We start from the raw sequence: 21,244 nt of genomic DNA, 5'->3' as shown, positions 1-21,244 counted from the left end.
ACAGAGCTTTCTGGACTCCTGAAGTAGCTTCAAAGCTTCCATCCAGACTCTTAATGGAAATGAACAATGTTGTATCTTTCCATAACAATTATGGAAAAAACATAACACATTCACAAAACACACAGCATAACAACATTAACTTCTCAGGAAAACCTCCATTACAGAATCATTGTTATCCAACATCTCAGTATTATTTTTAAAGCAAAAGAGCTCTTTGTAGCTGATAATGTGATTTCGGTGCATTTTTAGCTACAATATTGACACTTGCACCTCACATAAATCAAGCTATTAATTGCAGTCTGGGTAGAGCTAAGATTATCACAGATGCCAAGGTTTTGGAGGGAAGCAGCCTTACAAAAACCACGTTGAACATGTATTGCAGTATTCGGTTGTGCACAGGTCTAAATATATCTTTTCAACAGAGCTTGTTTCTCAGTCACAAACAGCCTCAATAAATAGGAATGGATATTCTAGTAGTATATCAGACCCCCAATAAGACTTCGTTATGTATATATTCAGGTACATAAAACACAGGTATTTGTCTTTTCCACAGTGTGGTCCATATTGATAAAGACAAACTCTCAGTTTCTGCTTAATTGTGCCTTACCTACACAACTACTCAATCATTAGGACATAACAACTACACTTTTAGATTTCAGACTTACTTGGAAAAATCAGAAAGTTCACAATAGATGAAAACTGGAAAAATTAGTTCTATCTTCACCTCTTCCAAGCAGTTTATTCACAGATGATAACAGACAATCTAAACGGGATCCCTGCAATTAATTGTACATTCACATCTAAATGCTAAATTACTGTATTGGTTTTGCATGGCAAGGTTTTGGTAGCAGGAGGCTGCAGGGGTGGCTTCTGTGAGAAGCTGCCAGAACTTGCCCATGTCTGACACAGCCAATGCCAGCCAGCTCCAGGATGGACCCACAGCTGGTCAAGGCCGAGCCGTCAGTGGGGGTGGTTGTGCCTCTGGGATAACAGCCTTTAGAAGGGGGAAAAACCCTGTTCAACAATCTGGGAGAGAGGAGTGGGCATATGTGGGAGGAACAGCTCTGCAGACACAGACACCAAGGTCAGTGAAGAAGGAGGAGAGGAGGGGTTCCAGGTACTGGAGCAGAGGTTCCCCTGCAGTCTGTGGAGGAACCTGTGCCAGAGCAGGTGGATGCTTTAAGAATGCAGTGACCTTGTGGGAAGCCTGCACTGGGGCTCCTGGATGGACTTGTGGATAGAGGAGCCCACACGGGAACAGGTTTGCTGGCAGGGCTTGTCACCTCATGGAAGGGACCCACACTGGAGGACTCTCACACATTTCCCATGTGTGAGAGTCCTCTGTCTGAGAAGGAAGAAGCAGCAGAGACAATGTGTGATGAACTCACCATGGCCCCCATTCTCCCTATCCTTGCACCACTAGGAGGAGCTGTCAAAGAACTGAGAATATATTCAGCCTGAAAAGGAAAGACTTGGGGGTAAATATTTTCAAGATTTTGTTTTACTTCTCATTATCCTACTCTGATCTGATTGTTATCAAATTCAATTAACTTCCCCAAATCAAATCTGTTTTGCCCGTGACAGTAGCTGGCGAGTGATTTCCTCCTTCCTTTCATTGACCCAAAGCAGCTTTGGTAAGCAACCAGGGTCAAACCCCCACGATGACATATCTGAGCATCTTTCCTAAGAAAACTGCTTTGAATTGTATTACTACATGCTTATGCAATAGGCAGCTTTTGCTATATTCTAGGCAAAGGGAATTGCACAGAAATGAATTGTTCTTTCAGAAGACCTTCCCTCTCAAGCAGCAGGAGGCCATACTTCCAGAGGAGGCACTGGCCTGCGTGCTACATGTTCACTGCTTTTTCCTTGGAGCTCACAGCTTTTTGTAATTTAATCTACTTCTTTTATGATAAGTGCAGGTTCACTCTCTCTGATTTCCTCTTTACTGGAGAACTGCCTTGGAAGAAAAGAACCATTTACCCTTTCCAAGAAACTGATGACAAATTTTGAATCTCAATTTAGAGCCACTGCTGTCAAGGATCTGATTTTCCACCACTGAGCACTGAAACAATCACAAAATCTTGTGCTTCCACAAGTAAGCTCAGCTTTCATTTTTCCCATTCATAGCTTCAGTTTAGGTTTGCACATGATTGATTTCATTCTGTTTCAGGCCAATATAAATGGGCAGCTTCTTCCCATTAGAGGAAATGTAGCCATACCACACATTAGATAAGGGAAATAATACCTTCCCATTAGCATGTCCAAAGCAGCTACAGATATCACAAAACCATGGCCTAGAAAAGTGAGCCTGTGCTGTAGATATGGATGTGTCATACACAGACACATAAGGACATATGGACACTGTTCAATAAGGTCCTGCATGTACAGAACTGAACAGTTCTCAGCCAGGAGACATTATGCTTTAATAAAGTGTATGCAGAATCAGTATGAAACATTTTTGGAACAGTTTCAACAAGAACGTAAAAATACTAATTATAGTTGTACTAAAAAATTATTCTCTTTGAGACTGAGGTTAACAACAAAAGAAAGTGATAGTCTCAACACATATGCCTGAATGCTCTAAAGATACTTTTAAAAGATAGCTTACAGTGAACACCAATTAAGATAACCTGAGTGACATAATATAAATCAACTTAATATGGAACAATTAAGCAGCAGACAAAATAATGATTTCGTAACTGAACACAGAAATCTCTATAATTCTGCAAAGGAGTATTAAGATTTGTCATTGAAACACTACCTTAATATCATTTGCTCTTGGCAGCTTTTATTCATAATTTTATATTTTAATTTGTTCATACAGTTGTATATTTTTCTGAATTATTCTGCAGTGTTTCAATAGATTTATTATGGCTGCTATTAAATGCAGAAAAACATGAAAAAACTTCCAAATATATACATTATAAGTTCTTTTATTTAAAAGCCACTGAAATATTTGTATGTATATTTTGCAAAACTAGGTCTGCTTTCCTATATAAGATTTGGGTACTCCTTTCCTGTTTAAAATAAATAATTTGAAATTAAACTTAAAAACTTACACATAATAATCACAAATAAAACAAACAAAAAATCCATTCTGTGTCATCCTGGAAGCCTATCTGAGTTAGTCAAAATTACAAAAAGCATATAGCAGGCACTTTTATATTAACCTGCAAAAATCAAAATATCATTACTTTGGGTAAAATCTGAGTAGCCAAAAGAGGCTGGACTAAATACTCTTTATTTGTTCACTGTAGTTTACATTATGTAGAACTGGTCTGCTAAGGAAACAAACATGACTGTATTTAAACAGATTACAATGTATTTGCAGTGGTTGCTTCATAATATTGTCAATATTAATGCAGAAGTTTCAGAGACATAGGCAGTTGCAAGCTTGAGAGAAATATTTTTTAAAAATTTCTACTGTGTCTAGGAACTCATCATTTGTCTGTGAAATACTATAGAATACACATATTCAGACCTCAAATTCATTTTGTGGGAAATCTTCACTAGGCACGTAACAGCCTGTGATTTTAAAAAATGTTTAAAGGGATAATAAACCATTTTACTGCATAAATTGACTTATTTACTTTTCCGTTCTGGCATAGTTTAATAAAAGACACAATATTTTGAAAGCCATTTCTTCACTCCTAATATTTTCTTTTATTGTATTTTTATCCTTCTTTGCTGCTGTTTGACAGTGCTCCAAAGGAGTGGAATCCAGCTTAAAAGAATACATGCATTTCCTCTAGCTCCAAATGTCCAAAACAAATGGAAAAGCTGAACAGATTTTTGTAAATTTTATTCAGCTGTTAGCTTCAAAAAGGATTGTCAAAAGACAGAGATGCATCTGTTATCTTCTGCTAACTTCTTGCAATAAATGTTTTTGAAATTGCTTTTCATATATATAGTGACACATAAAACATAAAAGTATTGATATTAAAAACCAACAAATATCAAGAGACACTTTAGTTTGGACCAAGCATAGACCTGAGAGACAGCAGTAATTTTGTATTTTGTTTTCCATGATCCTTTTGATACTCATATACTAGAGCTGCTAAACTATAATGAATACTGTATTTATTCATTCTTATATTTTCTGAGCAACTGATATTCTATATTTCTAAACCATCTTGCCTTTAGCAAGTTTCCTACACTGTATTAAGAGACTAAATGACAGAGAATTGACAGGTTGTTCTATGAGAAACCTTGGGTTTTCCTTCTTTTTTGAAAGCAAAATAATGGCAAATAAGTTTTTCCTTCAGAGACACCACTAGGGATTCTTACGGCAATGGTAGAATAAACAGTTTTTTGTTTTTTTCTTAAACAGTGGCTTCACTTCTCTAAACCAAAGCAGACAGTGTGCTGAAAGCTACCAGGGGCACTGGATGCAGCTCCAAAAACTATCAGGAGCTATTTGAAACAAAATTTTGAAACAGCCCAGCAGTTCTTAATCACAATCTTCCCTCAATTTGATGCAACTGTAAAAGTAAAAATAAAAGCAGGATCTGTTTAACTCTGAAAACTGTTGTTTATAGTCTGTGGCCCTATGAATAGTGCCTTGATAGGGCAAGTAAAATGTCTGGTTTCCCACAACGACAGCAGTGAAAGAAAATGTGCCCAACAGCCCCATACATCATCATAAGAATTCAATATCCAGGACATTTTCTGTTCACTGTGCTTGAATTCAGAGAAAGACGAGATAAGGTTAGAAAAACACAGCAGAGATTACTTGTCACTTTAAAGCATCTCCCTGTGTTAACTGTTCTGTGCTGTAGGCTCTGAAATACCAACACAGCCTCTGAGGCCGAGCTGAGAAGAAGCAGCTGAGCAGTTCTGTGATAAAGTACATGATAACTCAAGTGGGTGCTAGCTACAAGTGTTTGCAAGTATTAAGAATAACACACAAAGTAAAGCCCAACCATTCCTAAAGCAGAGGGCTGACAGCTCAGGTGGGTGGACAGCCATATAGATTCAGTGTGTAATAAGGTGACACAGCTTTCCGTGCAGTGTAATGGAGCTGAAGAGAAAGCAGCAAAACAACGCTCAGAGCAAAAGCAAACGAAAAAAATTCATCTTTTCTAGCAGCAAACTCCTCTCTCCCTTCTTACTGCTTTTCTCATTGCTCCAGGGTAAGTATCAAGTGCCTCAGTCAATCCTATTACCTTGATCTGAGACATCCTTAGTATGGGTGAGGGATTACAAGCCTGGGATCATACAAGTCAGGGCTGAAAAACCGTGTTCTCCAGTAAACCCAGGAGCTGCCACCAACCAGCAAGAAACAGTCCTTCACAGTTTACAGGCTCAAGCTTCCTAAGATTTAACTCTCTATCATCCACCAAAAAAATGTCACTGCAATTGTTCTGGTGAAATGAGAGATGAGCCAAAGACAATCTAGTACCTAGGCTCAACAGCCTTGGAAACTTATAGGCTGGCTGTAGTGAGCACCTTAAACTCAGCAGAGCTATGTAGCACAGCCTGCTGCTGTTCTTCTCTTCCAGGCTGCTCCAGCAACATAAATCACACTGAAAGATCTTTACGGGGTCAAAACAGAATTGAAAAGTGATTTCAAATATTATGTTACTAAGCAGTAGCACACCAATGGAAAATAAAATGTAATTTATGTCTCAGCACTGATACAGAGTCTGCTAAGCTAGTCCCAGAGAGTACTTCCAGAGCACAAGGCAGAACAGAGTTTATTACAGATTATTAGCAACTAAGCAGATTTCCTTTGTGTGCTTTTTACAGCCTAAGCATCACCCAATGCAGATGCATACCAACTAACATTTTGGCTTGTCAACATTGCAGCACTGTAATATAACTGGGAGAGAGGGTAAATACATTCTCAAAAAACATGGATGTCAATGAGATAATTTTTTGTTATCTAATTTAAAAAAATTGGTTTTTAAAAGCCATCCTGACAGGGTATCAGGAGTTGAACTGTAACTTTTAGATCATCACATTAGAGCTGCCTGTTAGATACATTTCCAAATACTGTGTGAAAACATAAAAAAAAAGCACCACTAGAAAGAAGTGGTTAATCTAACTCCTCACCACATGTCCAATGGTGGAAACACATATAAATGAAAAGAGAAAACTCTGGCACTTGCTGGGGTTGTTTTTTCCTACTTCCTCCAGCATTCAGTTGCAAGAACCTGGCCCCTGCTGAACAAAACAGTCACTGTTCCACTGTGTAGATAACAGGGAACCCTGCAATTATTTCCAGTTCAAATACAAGTTTCATTATAATATAGAATTAAAATGTTTTAAATTTTTCTAGACAACTGTCAGATTATGGTCTACCACAAAATAAAGCAAAACTAGTTTTGTCATTTTGCCATTACTCCATTAAGATACGTGAAATATCAGTTTTCAATTAGTGCCCTTTTATGACTCCCTTTTTGGCTCACAATCTTCACTATTTTGGATGCAGCATGATCTTATGCCCAGGCAACAGCACAATTTAGCATCATTATTCAAGCTCTCTTCAGATCTTGCCAGCTTTTTCCAAGAAAAATACAGAAAAACTAGGATCTGTAATTCTAGTATTCGCTGAACATGAAGAAGCAAGCCAAGAAAAAAATCCCCAAAATTATAAGGCTGGCAGACACTATAAAGCATCAGGGAAAAGCCTCGGCAAACTTTGATTCTGCTTCATGGATTCACTAACTGAGATCCAAACAAGGCTTACAAAGATAAAAATAAATAAAACAATATTTTACTGGACAGTGTTTGCCCTCTAGGACAAACACTTGGTGATATTGACTGTCTGCCAAGGAGAGTGACAGTTGGAGTCACAGAATTTTATCAAAAAAGTCATTTTCCTTTCCTCCCACTTGGCAAAATAGAACATTATCTTAGCAGAGCAGGTTTCTGAACTTGGGCTTTTCAAAAACTGCAAAGTGTGTTGCTGTGAAAGACAGGACATTGTCACATTGCCAGCTTTGGCACACAGGCAGGAAAACCACGATCTGTGCAGGCCAGTGCTCAGTAAATGAGCTTAGCACAGTACTGTTTGCTTTCATCTGTTCCACAGAAATCTGGAGTAGAAAGGCCATGGTCAGAGGGTCACCAGGGGATGCATGGGGATGTCTCACCCCATGGCTGACATAACCCTATACTTCCAGGACCTGCACCATGTGCCTCTAGGGCAGTGGTTTCTTTACAGAGGTAGTCTCACAACACTAAAATTACCAGGAGCAGCTGAGCACAATCGTCCAAAGTCAGCCAAGGAAAAACAGAAAAGTCTGATATTTTGTGTACTCCGAGGTAAAAACACCAGCTGACAGACATCTATCACTTCCTACCTCTACCCCATACACAAATCAAAGGGAATCCCAAACACACAACATGGGACTGAGTGTGCACAGAAACAATACAGGACATACAGCCTTGGCATACAGGAGGAGACTCCTCATGGGTAAAGCAGGGGAGACATCACCACAGGTTACTGGTAATGTAAGGGACAAGGAACACATCCTCTTGGATTAGACAACCAAAATGTTCACTTCTTAGTAGGAAACATGGACTACTCAACTGCATGGATTACTACTGCTGGCCAATCCTTGAAATTTATAATTATTGCAACCTATTGGCATCTAGGAGATTCTTCAATTTTATGGCCTCTGAATGTACAACTCAGTAACAATTCTGACCTTGTGTATTTTAATAACATTGAAGCCATCAGTGGCTGCTGCTTTACCCAAGTGATCACTACATACAAATTCCCTGTTTCCAAGCACACGAGATGCAAAGTGAGAAACAATGCAGGAGTTTTCAGCAGCTGTACATCAGTGTAACTCTCTTAAAGTCAATTACTTGATTTTGTTTTACAACCATTTTCTTTTTGGCTTCAAAATATACAAAAAGACTACATTTGAGTAAAAATAACTCAGGAACACTAATTAGATGTGCCTTAAGTACAAACAGGAAATATGGACAAATAGAGGCTACCTGATTTCACATTAGAAACTGCTAGGGACACTCAGTCCCACTAAAATGACGATGCTTTCATAGCTGCCAGAACAAACACAGACTCAGTACACTTCCTGCTCAACAGCTGCTTAGTTCAGATTTGCATCAATACTCAATTACAGACTATGTAACTACAGGGGAAGACAGAAGTATCATAAAAAGGCTGAGTCATATCATCATGCTATGTCATATCATCATGAATTCAGTTGTCTCTATTGCATTTGTAAAAATCACACTCTCCAACCACATTACAAAAGAAATAAAAATCACAATTTAACATGCCTGCAACAATGTTTCCTTTGGAAAATTTCTTTGATTACTGAGGACTTCTAAAGTAACACACAGAAGAATGTTTTCACCACTGGAAATGTTTATTTTGTTGCTGAGGATTTTATTTTTTAAGCCCATAAGATTTTCATAATGATTCCAGCTACTGTAGCCTAAGTTTGAGGAAATTTCTTTAAATTTTATCACTTTAAACAGTAATGAACTGATTAAAAATCCAATGGTATTTTCCACCTTGGTCTACATTTTAATATAACAGAGAATCATGCAACTACAGAAGACAAAACCTCTGAAAGGGTTTATGGCCCCCAAGGATCTCTCTTTTTCCAAAAATAACTTTATACTGAAACAGAAGCTGCTCCTTACCTGAAAAGAGTTCATGCATCGAAGTGAAGGTGGCAGAGATGTGGTACTCAAACCCAGACTCAACAACAGTTCCAAACATGTTTCTGATGGAAACTTTAAAGGATGAACTCCCATATCATCTTCCCATGCATCAGCAAGCCTATAGAGTTAAGAAAACCAACTTCTTAATTTTCTAAAAATATATCTAAGTTTCAATTAAGTATTAAAATGTGTCATATCACTGTGATAAAAAATTCCCTTCATGTTTTCCCTGTAAAAGTCAAAGATCAGTGTGTTTTACCAGAAAAACACAGTGTATTTAGATAAAGTGCCTTAACCATACCACCAATATCTTTCAAAAATATACAGAAGAAAACATATTTTAGAAAAATTCACTCATTTCTAATTCAAAGTTTTATTCCTTCTGAACAAAATTTTATATGTCATTTGTAATTTCCCATTATATATGATTTTAGAAATAGAGTATTCTTTGCAGTATATAACGCCTCCACCTTTTATTTTGTTTCTAGAAAGAAAGATTCTATTCAATTCTGAAAAGACAGGAGGTCAGGCATGATTTTCAAAACTGATGTTCATTATGCTCACTGGGAACTTACTAACAGTCTATACAAAGCAAAAATCAATCCCAGTTCACCTTACACAGATTTTTTATTTGGATGTATTAAAAGAGTTAAGATTTCTAGAGTTACTAATAAAAACAACATATCAGAAGCATATTCCTGTAAACCATTACCACTATCACATGCTAAAAAACAAGATTACTTCAACAAGATTTACTCAAAACACAAGATCATTCTGTTTCCTATAGCTCAGGTTTATTTCCTCCATAATGCACAAACTGACGCAGAGATCAGTGATCCAGTTACTTTAATAACTTTGGGTAGTTAATATTAGATACTCCTGGGTAAGATGAATGCCATTTATTCTCAGAAGACCTGAGTGCATTGCTTTGGAAGACAACTCTTGCTACCCTTCCCCGTCCAAGACCTCAAAATTTCCATAAACAATCTTAGAATCGGCTTTCACTTTTAAATTCCTCCAGATCTTCTGACTGAACCACTGCCTGTGAACATAACAGCTTATTTTAACGTACTTTCTAGAAATAGCTGCATTTTTTTAGACACTTGAGGCCCCAGCATTCAGCATGGTGAAAACTGAGCAAATACTCTTCACAATATCTGTGTCATCCTGGATGGTTCTCATTCTCTCAGGCCTCCCAAACCAAATGATTCACTGTAAAGTCTTGCTTCGTACACATAGGCTTGCATATACACTTTTTATACACAGCACCTTCTTAGTTCTTCTAGAAGATGTCCTACTTAGCAAAATTTACACATCTTTCTTCAAAGAGTGGGTGTACTTTCACTTTCTTACCTCCATTTTTCTAAAACTGGCCACTTGAATTTCAACTCTTTGCTTTTGTCTTTTCTAATATTTACATTTTTTTCCCTTTCCTAATTTATCTATGCATATGTAAGAATCCAACTCTGCTTGGACACATAGAAGCAAGACCTATAATGCATAGAATGTCAGAGGGGCTTTCATCTCCCTAAAAGAAGTGGTTTTTCTCTTTTTTTTGTTCCTACAAAAAAAGACAAAGAGAACCATACAGCACCTAGATTACCAAATATATAATTTCTTTTTTCAAACCTCACCAGAATGAGTCATCTTGACAAAAGAAGATCTAAGATTTACATGGTAAGGAGAAGAAGGAAGGCACTCCCTGGCTCCTCTAATGACAGTGCATCACTTAAGATTTCCAACATATCTGAGACCATACCAAAGGGCAGAGGCCAAAACCTCCCACACATTAACAACCTTTATAATATGTACTATCTCATTGTACATTTATACTGGAAAAGGATGGATCTGGAAAAGTTGTTAAAGCTACTACAAAAAATCCCAACTGACCACTAGGACAGGAAGGTGAGATGTTCAGAAGAGACTCTGGAGTATTCTCATTATTGGAAGGTACAAACCTCCAGTTAAGTCACAAATACAATGTCAGTATTGGATGGAAACAGATTCTTTTACAAGACTACAGACTATGCAAGTGGCCAAGCCCTGACTGGTTCAGAGTTCCAGGTTGGATGGGGCTCTGAGCAACCTGGTCTACTGGAAGATATCCTTCCCCACAGAGGGGGAGAGCAACTAGATGATCCTTAAGGTCCCTTCCAATCCAAACCATTCTGTGATTCAATAAATGTTCCAGGAAGAACATTTAAAGCGAATGATGAGCCCTAAGCAATCAGTAACCAAGGAGTCTTGTTAACTGTAATCCAGAATGGAGTTTTACATTTCTTTATCCCTTGGTAATTTCATTTCCCCACATAATTAGAAACTTACCTTTGTATGCTCCTTACTCATCCTTTTCTCTGCATTTTCTACAATCTGGTGATGCAGGAAAATTTCAGTGAAGCTAGCGAAATAGGGGCTCTCTTTTTCAGAAATCAGCAAGTCTAAACAAAGCACTGTTCAGGCACCTTCAAACACAGCTAGAGAGTTTGGAGACTGGAGGTGGTATGCTAAGGTTCTGGGTCTTGGGAAGGTGTTTCCACAGATCAACACTCTTTCTTCGAAGAAACTTTTCAGAACTCCAAGCAATATTCAAAACATCACGACTTACATCAGTACACTGATTCTATTCTTGTGTTTTCATACAAAGATTATTTGGAGATGCCTCCTCATTTTAAAGTCCAACTACTACAGCCCTGAAACTGAACTGGGGATTTTTCCTTTTGTGGCTGTTGGTTTATCTGAGGGAAAGAAGGTTTTCATAAAGACATTTAGTTTAATTATATTGGAATTCTTGTTTATTAATTGCTCAATTATTAGTATTTTCTGAAATTATTCCAGTGCATTCCTTTATTACAAACAAAACATACATATCCCAGCATTTACTGCTCCAGGAACACACATGTTAGGAATTAGTCATTGTGACTTGCCCTTTCACAGCATTTTACACAAATGGTTGTGGGATGTCACTGCTTCATTAGATCATTTCTCTTTGCTCTTCTTTATTCCTATTGCTGTTAGAAGCACTTTTCCATAATCTTTATTGTAGAGGAAAGAGATAAGCATCTATGCACAAAACAAAAGCAAAACAAACCATAAAGAATCCACTATTGTTCACCCGGGTTTCATGATCTTTCTATATAGGGGCAGTTGTCTCACTTCCAGTACAGGAGAGGAGACTGTTTGCTTTTTACTGGAAGAGGTAAATGGGCTGATAATGCTCCTCAGGAGAGTGAGCATCCACAGAGGACAGCTCAGCTGATCGCTCCCAGCACAATTCCCAGACTCACAGCACAGCTTGATACACTCGCTGAAAGGAATAAGGGGGAGAGAAGACATCAGCTTGGGGAAAGTGAGGTTGACAACAGAAATAATGCTGTACTTCTTCAGCAAATATTCAACTTTTCTACACAGCAAAGAAGTCTTGAGATTCTGGACTTCACAGTCTGACACAAGAAGATACGATTCTCAGTATCAAACAAAATTCATAAATTCTAAACAAATTCCCTAAGTCATTGTGGGGTGCAAGACTGCATCTACTTTGGACCAATTTTGTGCAAGTAAAATCTCACCACTACCTATTGGCCTTGCCAGTATTTGAGGGAAATGTGACTCAGCTTTAGAAACCAGGCTTTAAAAGAGTTAAGATGTAGTAAAACATAGTCAGGAAAATGGTACAAACTCAGACCATGCTCTGAGTCAAGAAAAAGGCATGCCAGAGTGATTTTTATTTTCCACAGGATGTTAAATCCACCTCTGCAAATCACCATTATCATCCAGTTTTGTCTGTCAGTGATCTCACCAAAAGGAAAACAGAGCTAATTCTAAGCATTCTGTCTGCCACTCCATTCTTTCCATTTTGTCTCTCTTTCCTTTATCCACTCTTCCCAAATACCTATATTAATCCTTTTAGTTTATTTCAACCAAATTTTCTTAAGAAAGATGTCAAATCAGGTGTGGGGAAGTTTCATGTTTACCTGATTTTCAGGAGAGTACTGAGAAGAAATGCACATTAGTTGATCCACAGAGAAAAGCTGCTAATGGAACACAGCAACATATATACCAGCTAATCAAGTGGTGTTTACCCAGGAGATTATGAGCACAAATTTATTAATATGGTATTTCTATCTAGCAAAATCAACTGCTATAAGCAAAGTAAACATGTTCTTCAGAGCCAACCATACTCCAAAATGAGTGAAACAAACTGAGAGACTTGGTGCTTTTACTTAAGTGCACTCTGTGTTGTGGGTTCAGGACAACTGGAAAAAAAAATCTTAAAATTTTGAGGCAGGAAGAAGAATTGGTGATAATGGAATTGATCCCTAGTAAGAACAGTCAGATTTCCCCAGTGTTAACCAAACTTGAGATGCAGCCTCTGCAGATCAGAGTGAAACCTCAAACTCGGAACTTCTGCTCAAGCTAAGAGATAACTATTAGTCTCACCAATGAAAACACAATGAACTGACGTAAGATTGAAAGATATAATTACAACCTTCACATAACTTTCTTTCTGGAAAGGACAGGATCACATACCATGAATGCTAATAAAACTCTAATATATTTCTGGCACACAATTCAGAACTGAAGTAATACAGAAAGCAAAGAATTAAAACTTGACTCAAGGAGGGTGATACTTGGCTAGATGCTGATGTGAAACAACAATGTGCAATGTGCTAAACTGTAAGAACAGAGCACTCCAAACAAGTGCAAAATAAAGATGACAAACTGAGACTATCTTCCCCCTTGCTCTTTCCAATGCTTTCTCTAAGGAATTGGTCATTTGAAGGAGAAATTAATAGTTTTTTAATATGATTCCCACATTCATAACCAGTCAAAGAAATACAGCTAGGAAAGTAAAGTTCCCATAGTCACATGTATAAAATATTTCTGAAAATGATGTGCTATTTTCAAAGTTGTTTAGTTGATAATAATGTGAAATCAAGGAAAATTTTGATTTCTTTAAAAAATAAAAAGAAATCAACAAATGCTCTCTGAAATTCAAGCAATTAATTCTGAAAGCAGAGAGGAGTAAAAATTGAAAACAACTACTCAGAAAGATTAAAGACAGTTACTTCTCTAACAGAAATAATTAATCACAATGATTTTAGAAAATGTTTTACATTTGAAACATGCATCAGGGAATGGTACTTGTCCACTGTTCTCTGTGGAATTGATCCCAATGAATTGTCTATAAAAGTTAGAATAACATTTCACAACTGTGTTCTTAAAAACAAGTTTTAAGACACCAAAACAATGAAATACATTTATTTCATAATTTCTTGATATAAGAACTAGTAAACTTATACAGTCATCCATCAGGTCATGGAACCCACCCACAACATCCTAAGTATTCATGGAAAAATGCAATATACATGGCACATCAGGGAAGCAAAAGAAAACTTTTTATCTCAAATCCAAGAAAAATTGATGAAGATTCTCACAAGATTTTTAAAAACTGGACCAGACTTCTGACCAGATTGCATTTATTTCAAAAGAAGCCTCTCCCATCAGTGCTAAAGACATTTATCAATAATAATCCTTCATCATACATGAGATTCATTTTTAAATGCAACTGAGCAACAGTAAGGCTGTTTTTGAAGAGGAACAGATAAGCCCTTTTTGCCTTTCCAGAACATCCCCATCATCACCTCTGATTTAGCAGGCTATTTCTATAAATACACTAACCAAGGGTAGTCTACACAGGTCAAAACTGGAAAATGCAAAAGCTCTTACTCAGTGTTGCTGAGGCAATGTCCTAACTAGATTTTATTAATTATCATCTAGGTAAATGTGCTCTGTATTTAGGGCTCCAGATGCTGTGAAACTCTTGAAGGAGATGTTAACTGTAGCTTCAGCGCTCTGACGAATCAAGCCTGTGCTGAAGAATCCAATATAAAAGATGACAGAAGCTCAGCCCTGAATCTCAGAGCTCAATGAATGCTGTTAAAGCTGCCCTTTCCACAAGCTACAGCTGTGAGAGAAATGACAAATGACTTTGCTGAACCAAAGGACAAACCTGCTGAATTAAATAACTATTTGTAAAAGTGATTTAATCTAAAAACAATTCTTAATTATGGTTGATGATGTGTCTATATACTTAATGTACCAGGAGGCTAAGTTATTTATACTTTTAATTATCCTTTCAGTGATCTAAAAACAACATAAAAATCAATGCCTGCTCATTAGCTAATAAACTCTTACCAAAATTTAAATAATATGGACGACTAAGAAGTGCAGTATTTCACAGTCTACAGTGAAAGTACTTCTTTCCTTTGGAAAAAAAACTTGCTTTGTAGAACCACTGCTTCTGTCCTGAAACAAACATCTGTGGTCATGTTCTCCATTCATTATTTATCCTGAGCAGCTGGGAGTGTCAAGTGTGGGCTTTGAGCAAATTTTCCCTGGGATCTTTACTAGTAGCATGGTATCCCAAACCAATAGGTATTACATCTCTTATAAGAAACAAAAACCATAAGAACAGAAATTTAACCCACTGGTGTCCCTGCAAGGATATGAGCAAGAGAAGAGGAAAATATTCAGGGATGTAAGAAGGCAGAGAGCATGCCTCTTTGTATTTTTTGCAATGGACTACAGTGGTCAACACAGATGCTCCATCTTGGAGTCTTAAACATTTTGTTTTTCAGTGTAGCACTACAGAGACAAGACTTCATTGAACTGAATTTCTGTATTTTCACATGGTCTTAAATACTATCGTTTGCAAAGCCTCCTCATTATAAAACTGCTGATATATAATCCTTACACTAAAGTGCATCATATATACATCATAGGTACATATACTTTAATGTAGTATATACAATTATATTAGTTACATATACAACAATCCCATTAACAATGATACATATTTCTATAATTTACTATAGCAGTTGTATATATAAGGATCTGCTCGCTATTAACAGTCTTCTAGCTTTTTTTCTGAGTAATGAATACTTTGATTGGAAAAAATATGCAAATCTGGAGTCTAGTAAAAAGAAGTTAGCTAGAAGTCCACTGCAAAAACAATCCACCGGGTTTAAAATACCCTATCCTGCAAAATGTAAGTCCTTCTTGAACTTTCAATGTGTCACCATTTGAAAAGGGCAAGTTATTTAATACCAATAAGAAAGTCTTATAATGAAAATTCAGATTTAATCTCACAGAGTACCAGTGTCATAATATTTTTCAGATGGGCTGACATAAGAGGTATCAACTGATCTTGTAGTATTTCAAAGCACCTTTTAATTACAATGATGCTATTTGCTCTGATGAATGCTTTTATTATTTAAAATCCATACTTTACATGCAGTTTTCTCATTTCTAACTCCAATACATAGCATAGATTAAATAACTCATGCTAAAACGTACATTAAAAGACAGTGGATCAAATAATTTTGTTTGCATTAAACAACTACATATGAATCTCAACAACATTAATTTTATTAATGCATTTGAAATTATTTTATAACTTCTTGACATGCTTTGATCATTTTACGCCATTTAAGGGAAGTCAGAAAGAGAGGTAAAGCTGCCTATTTCAAACTGTAAAGCAAAGCCCAAATTATTTCACACCAACCAACATTTTTAGAAGATTCAACTGCCCTATATTAACTTAAAGGTAACTACACTGGTTTTGGGATATTTATTAGGAAATGCTATTTTCAGAACAAAGACTCTGAATAGTCCACAGAATTAATTTTTTTTTTCTCAAAGGGTAAAGGGCAAAAGCAGAAAACCAAAAACTGTGTTAATATATGAATATTCCAAGACAGACAAGGTTGTTTACAAGCACATTATTCCTCTGAAGCACAGAAAGCTACCTAAACATACTGCAACTTCTTGCATGGCAATAAATCTTGACATTTTAGTCCTCTCCAGGAGTAACTTTGCCTCAGAGTATGTAATTTCAAAGTAATGCTCAACATACTTCTCCAGACTAAAGATTCTTGGGTGTTCACCAACTTCTTTTCTACATTGCCTTCCCTTCTCCATCTGGCTGCCATGCAATTTCAAAAGCATTAATTTTAAGCTGCAAACTCTTATCACCCATAAAATATTTTCATTCCATTGCAAAACAGCACCAACTGTACAGTCTCTGTGGAAGACAAAACACAATTTCAGCTGCAAGAATCACTGAAATAAAGCTTAAACATCACAGAAGGATTAGCAGGTGTTCATCTATTCTGAAACCTGTAGGTTGAAGATTCATAGGATCTAAAATGGATGTATGAAAACCTAAATCAAGCAACAATGTCTAAAGCAGGCGTGTTCAATGGGACACCTAGATACGTGGGACCACAAACACTAGCAAATATACTAAATTTAAGAGTCTCAACAGTACTCAAACTATGTACATATGGTCTGTGAGTACAACTAAGACATATTTAGTCTTTATTTAGTTTCAGCACCAGGTAAGCAGAAATAGGCTCATCAAAGAATGAAGAGAAAAAGTGATTTTAATTTTGTGGGAGCTGGTCTTGCATATAAAATCCCAAACTTGCTAGGTTATGTCCCAGAATATGCTCGACCAGCAAAACCACAGTCCATAAAGGCATAGCAACAGCAGATCCAGCCACAGAGCCAACCCATAGCAACAACTGTCTATGCATAGAGACATTCTTTCTTCATTCATCTACAAGATCAACAGCTTACTGCAAAAAACTGAACCTGCAAAAGCAGAAAACTGCTGCAAATTTTCACCAGTTACAGTGAGATTCTTTTTAGAGCATCTGACTGAGGGATAGAAGCTCACGGAGAAAAAGCTCCTGCTGGGCTTGTGATGTCAAACATAACTAGATATAACAGGAAGAAAACATGGCAGACAGTAAATTGTCACAATATATATTTTTAAACTACTTTTTTAAAATTTCTATGTAATTTTTGCCTACCTGGGTGCAAGTGTAGAATCCACATTAATTTAATTTTCCTACAAAACCAAGAAAAGCACTGGAGTTTAGCTCTTGCTGATCATCACCTAAAGTCTGCTGTGATTGCTCTTTAACATCCACACTATGCAGAATTGCTGGTGCAGCTCCAAAGTACAATGCAATTGCTGACTTCTCAGCAGCAAAGCAATGTGGTCTCACTAAAAGGAGAGGCAAATTACTCTCATAAAAACTGCATGGCCAATGCTTCACCTTCATGGTTGTGTTAAGGCTTTAAGCTGCATTTTTTTTTCATGTCTTACTGCATTCCAGGTAGAAAGAATTAAAGTAACCTTTTTGAAAACAATAAAGATCAGATTCCTGCAGCCAGATCACTGCTGATAATTCTCCATAATGGAGGATGGCAGTAGCAACAGTAGTACTATGACTCTAGAATGCAGTTTTCATTAATATGGCTATACAACTCAGAATGAAAGGATAGATTATAATGCCTCTTAAAATACTTTTCTTCACCTTAAGCACCTCTTGATTCCTTCCTGGATACATATTGCTCTAAATTAATTTAATTAACAGACTGCCCATTATTTCCCTAATGAATGACAATAACTGTAGACTACTGTGCTTGGGATGGATGCAGCTGATACAACAGCGTGCCACTGACCTATACTAACAGCCTGACTGATCCCATCTTACTTGCAAGGAATATCAAATATGATCAGCAACACCATCAAACTGAAAAGCCTCTCTTCCCAGTAAGTATCAACCAAGTACTTGAATTCTCAGGTTACATGTCTTTTTTTTTGTTTTGTTTTTTTGTAACCTCTCAACACTTTGGATATGTATTTAAGGGTATAAAAAGGCCACTTGCCCTGGCAAATGTGTGTATGCCTCTTTTAATAGCGCTTATTTCCTGAAGGGTGCAAGCGCGTAGTAGAGCTGTAGAAAAACAAAGTACTGCGTAAAAGCTCCTTCAGGGCACCTGCTGACATCAACATAGTTATTCTAGTAAAGGCAAAGTATAATTCCAGACAGCTCACCCTTAAAAGGTTCATTTAATTTTAGGGAAGCCTGCTTATGGAACTACTGTTGTCTGCTGGACCAACTGCTTTCCTCAGCAGATTCTTGCAACTGTTGCTGTCAACCTATAGTTTTTTTTATCATTAACAGTGTATTCCTCTAGATGAACACTTGCTTTACAGATATTGTGGGAAAAGTATAACCCAAGACGTTTATCTCCAAAATTGTGCAAATAAAGCAAATGTGCTTAAAAGTCAGGGCGGGAGAAGGAAGGTGGTGGTAACTGGCAAGACAGACAGAAAATATAAAATCACAGAATCATTATAATTGGGATAGACCTCTAAGATAATACAGCACAGCTGTTAACCTAACACTACCAAGTCCAAGTACTGCCACAAACACTTCATTTTCCCAGAGAAAAAAAAAGGTACTTGCCTTGGTGTATTTTTTCCATAAACCAACTCAAGAACTCACAGAATCTTATCAAAGGACTCTAGAGATGGGTCATAAATGTAGAGCACCTTCTCCTCACTGTCTGCACATTAGCCAGCATCTCCTGCATGCAGCTGAGCTTCCCACCTGAAGGCTGAGACAACAGGCTGTCTCTCAGCCCCCCCAGGCATCATGACACTAGGTAGAAGGGCCAGAGAAAACTCAAAATATCTCTGCTGTCTCCTGGGCTCCACTACCACCACACTCACACACAGGAATGATTTTACAGACTCTTTTCTCACTCCTTCCCCTCTCAAGGTTGGAAACTCCAATCATAAAATAGGAGACTCAGGAGGAAAACATAAATGTCTTTTTCAAAAATATTGGTATGTCTAAATTTTGAATGCCCAGATGTTATCAATAACACTACTCTCCTGGAAGTGCATTTACATGTCTCCGTGAAACTATAATCTTTATTTAAAAATCATCAAAATGAGGTGTAATATCAGTGAACATAAAACGTGTAGTGTCAGGTATCCTCTTACAAATACAAGGGCCCTTCACAGAAAGTTGTCCTCTATACAAGTGCTACATCTAGTATCCAAGAATTATTTTTCACCATGTAAAATATGAAAGGTTGATAAAGAGGCAATCAAAAAATCCAAACCCATCATTCTAAACAGTGGCAAGGCAGATCAAATACAAGAATTAAATTTTGTACTAGTTCAGTACAAAAGGTTCCAAAAACCTCATGACCCACTGAGGGTCAGATGCTCAAGAAAGAGAAGACCTACATAATTTGAAATGGCATTTAATTCACTTCAGTTCACCCAATCCCTTCTCAGGTGAGCAAATTATTCTAAGAGCAAGGGGATTAAAAAAAAAGCTGGAGACTGTAAAGATAATTTAGCTTTCAAAGAGAAGCAGAAGTTCTCATAATGAAAACAGGGGCAGTGAACCAAGCTGCAGCACGTTAGCAAGGAATTTTATTATTATATCTGTTTCAAAATAAATTAGTATATAATGTCCAAGATTTAAAAAAAAAGTACTTATTCTTTATCTCTTCGTATAATAATTCTAAGCATCACAAATGCAATGTCAAGAATTGAGTTATTTAAGCTCCTAGTTTCATCTGTGATTGACTTGTTTTCTAGTTTCATCTCTTTAAAGTTCTCCTTCATTCACTGAGATATTACTGAAGTTAGTCCAAAAATACCTGGTCTGCTTCCCCAAAACAGCTACCAGATGATTTCCAAATTGGTAACTCTGATTGAAATATCTACAGAGCAGCAGCAACTATGTCATGTGTGCCCAACTGCAATACTCATTATTAACAAAATCTCAGATCTCAGAGATGCTGCAGAAAAAAAGAAAATAAGGCCCCACAACAGCAATACAATTCAAGAGATGGACAATAATTGTTTGGTGTTTCATCAGATTTAAAGATTTACTAACTCTTCATCCTTAAAAGCAGAACTTTGCATCCAGACTAAATCATTCTACGTTAAGCAAGGTGAATACAAGGTCATTCAAAGACAATGTTCCCATCACTTATTGAAACAAAACATCATTATCTGGGGCATAGGAGGATTACATATTCCTGTTGGATCTACAAAATGTAAAAATACATCCAGATGTTGCTTAAAGACCAGTACCTGTAGCTTAATCATTAATCTAGAACACCTATCTGTCTGCATTCTCTCATACAATACTCAGTGTCACTGCTTGTAAACACATCAATACCATCCCCAGCCACATTCAAGTTTTCAATTTTTTCTTCAAGGTTTTCTGGGACTGTGCAGCTCCTGTAGACTGCCCTGTATGAATTGTCAGTGAATCTAAATACTTTCACAGCAAACACTGCTAATTAAAATAGTAGAAATTCACCCAAAGGAAGGCTGAATGGCATAGTGTAGATATTTATCAATCTATAACCCTTACAAAAGCAGAACACCTGGTTTCTTGAGAGAGACAAAGAATGCACTTAAGCTTCTGGACAGACAGATTGCTCAGGATTAAGCAAAGAGTGAAAATGTCTAAAGCAACTCTGGTGCTTTGAAAGTGTGGAATGTCTTTCTGCCAACTGCACTGTGGCCTCCTGTAAAATACCCTTCCAAAAATATTAGATTCAATTTTTGTAATTTAATTAAATGGCCTAATGTTAAATCAGATTTTTAATTTCCAAGCCTGTGGAAACAGTTTAATTTCCTAATTCCTCATTCATGAAAACAAGAGGGAGTTGAACATAAAATACCTCATGAAATACACTCCAC

The 21,244-nt window shown here is 37.0% G+C and overlaps 1 protein-coding gene across 2 annotated transcripts in view; it reads right to left on the bottom strand.

The window, feature by feature from the left end:
- The window catches only part of UBE3D (ubiquitin protein ligase E3D), a 79,028-nt gene that overhangs the window by 24,036 nt on the left and 33,748 nt on the right, over nucleotides 1-21,244 (bottom strand). Inside the window, exon 9 of one of the 2 annotated variants that reach the window (XM_039729441.1) lies at nucleotides 8,629-8,767. In XM_039729441.1, the coding sequence (XP_039585375.1) occupies nucleotides 8,629-8,767 (139 nt within the window). Of the gene's footprint in view, nucleotides 1-8,628; nucleotides 8,768-11,688; nucleotides 11,954-21,244 lie in introns of those variants that run through there. The other variant, XM_039729431.1, reaches the window with a different exon arrangement.

Source organism: Passer montanus, unplaced genomic scaffold, assembly GCF_014805655.1.
Source record: "Passer montanus isolate IOZ18808 unplaced genomic scaffold, ASM1480565v1 scaffold11, whole genome shotgun sequence".
Taxonomy (NCBI): domain Eukaryota; kingdom Metazoa; phylum Chordata; class Aves; order Passeriformes; family Passeridae; genus Passer; species Passer montanus.
This window is presented reverse-complemented; position numbering and strand designations above follow the sequence as displayed.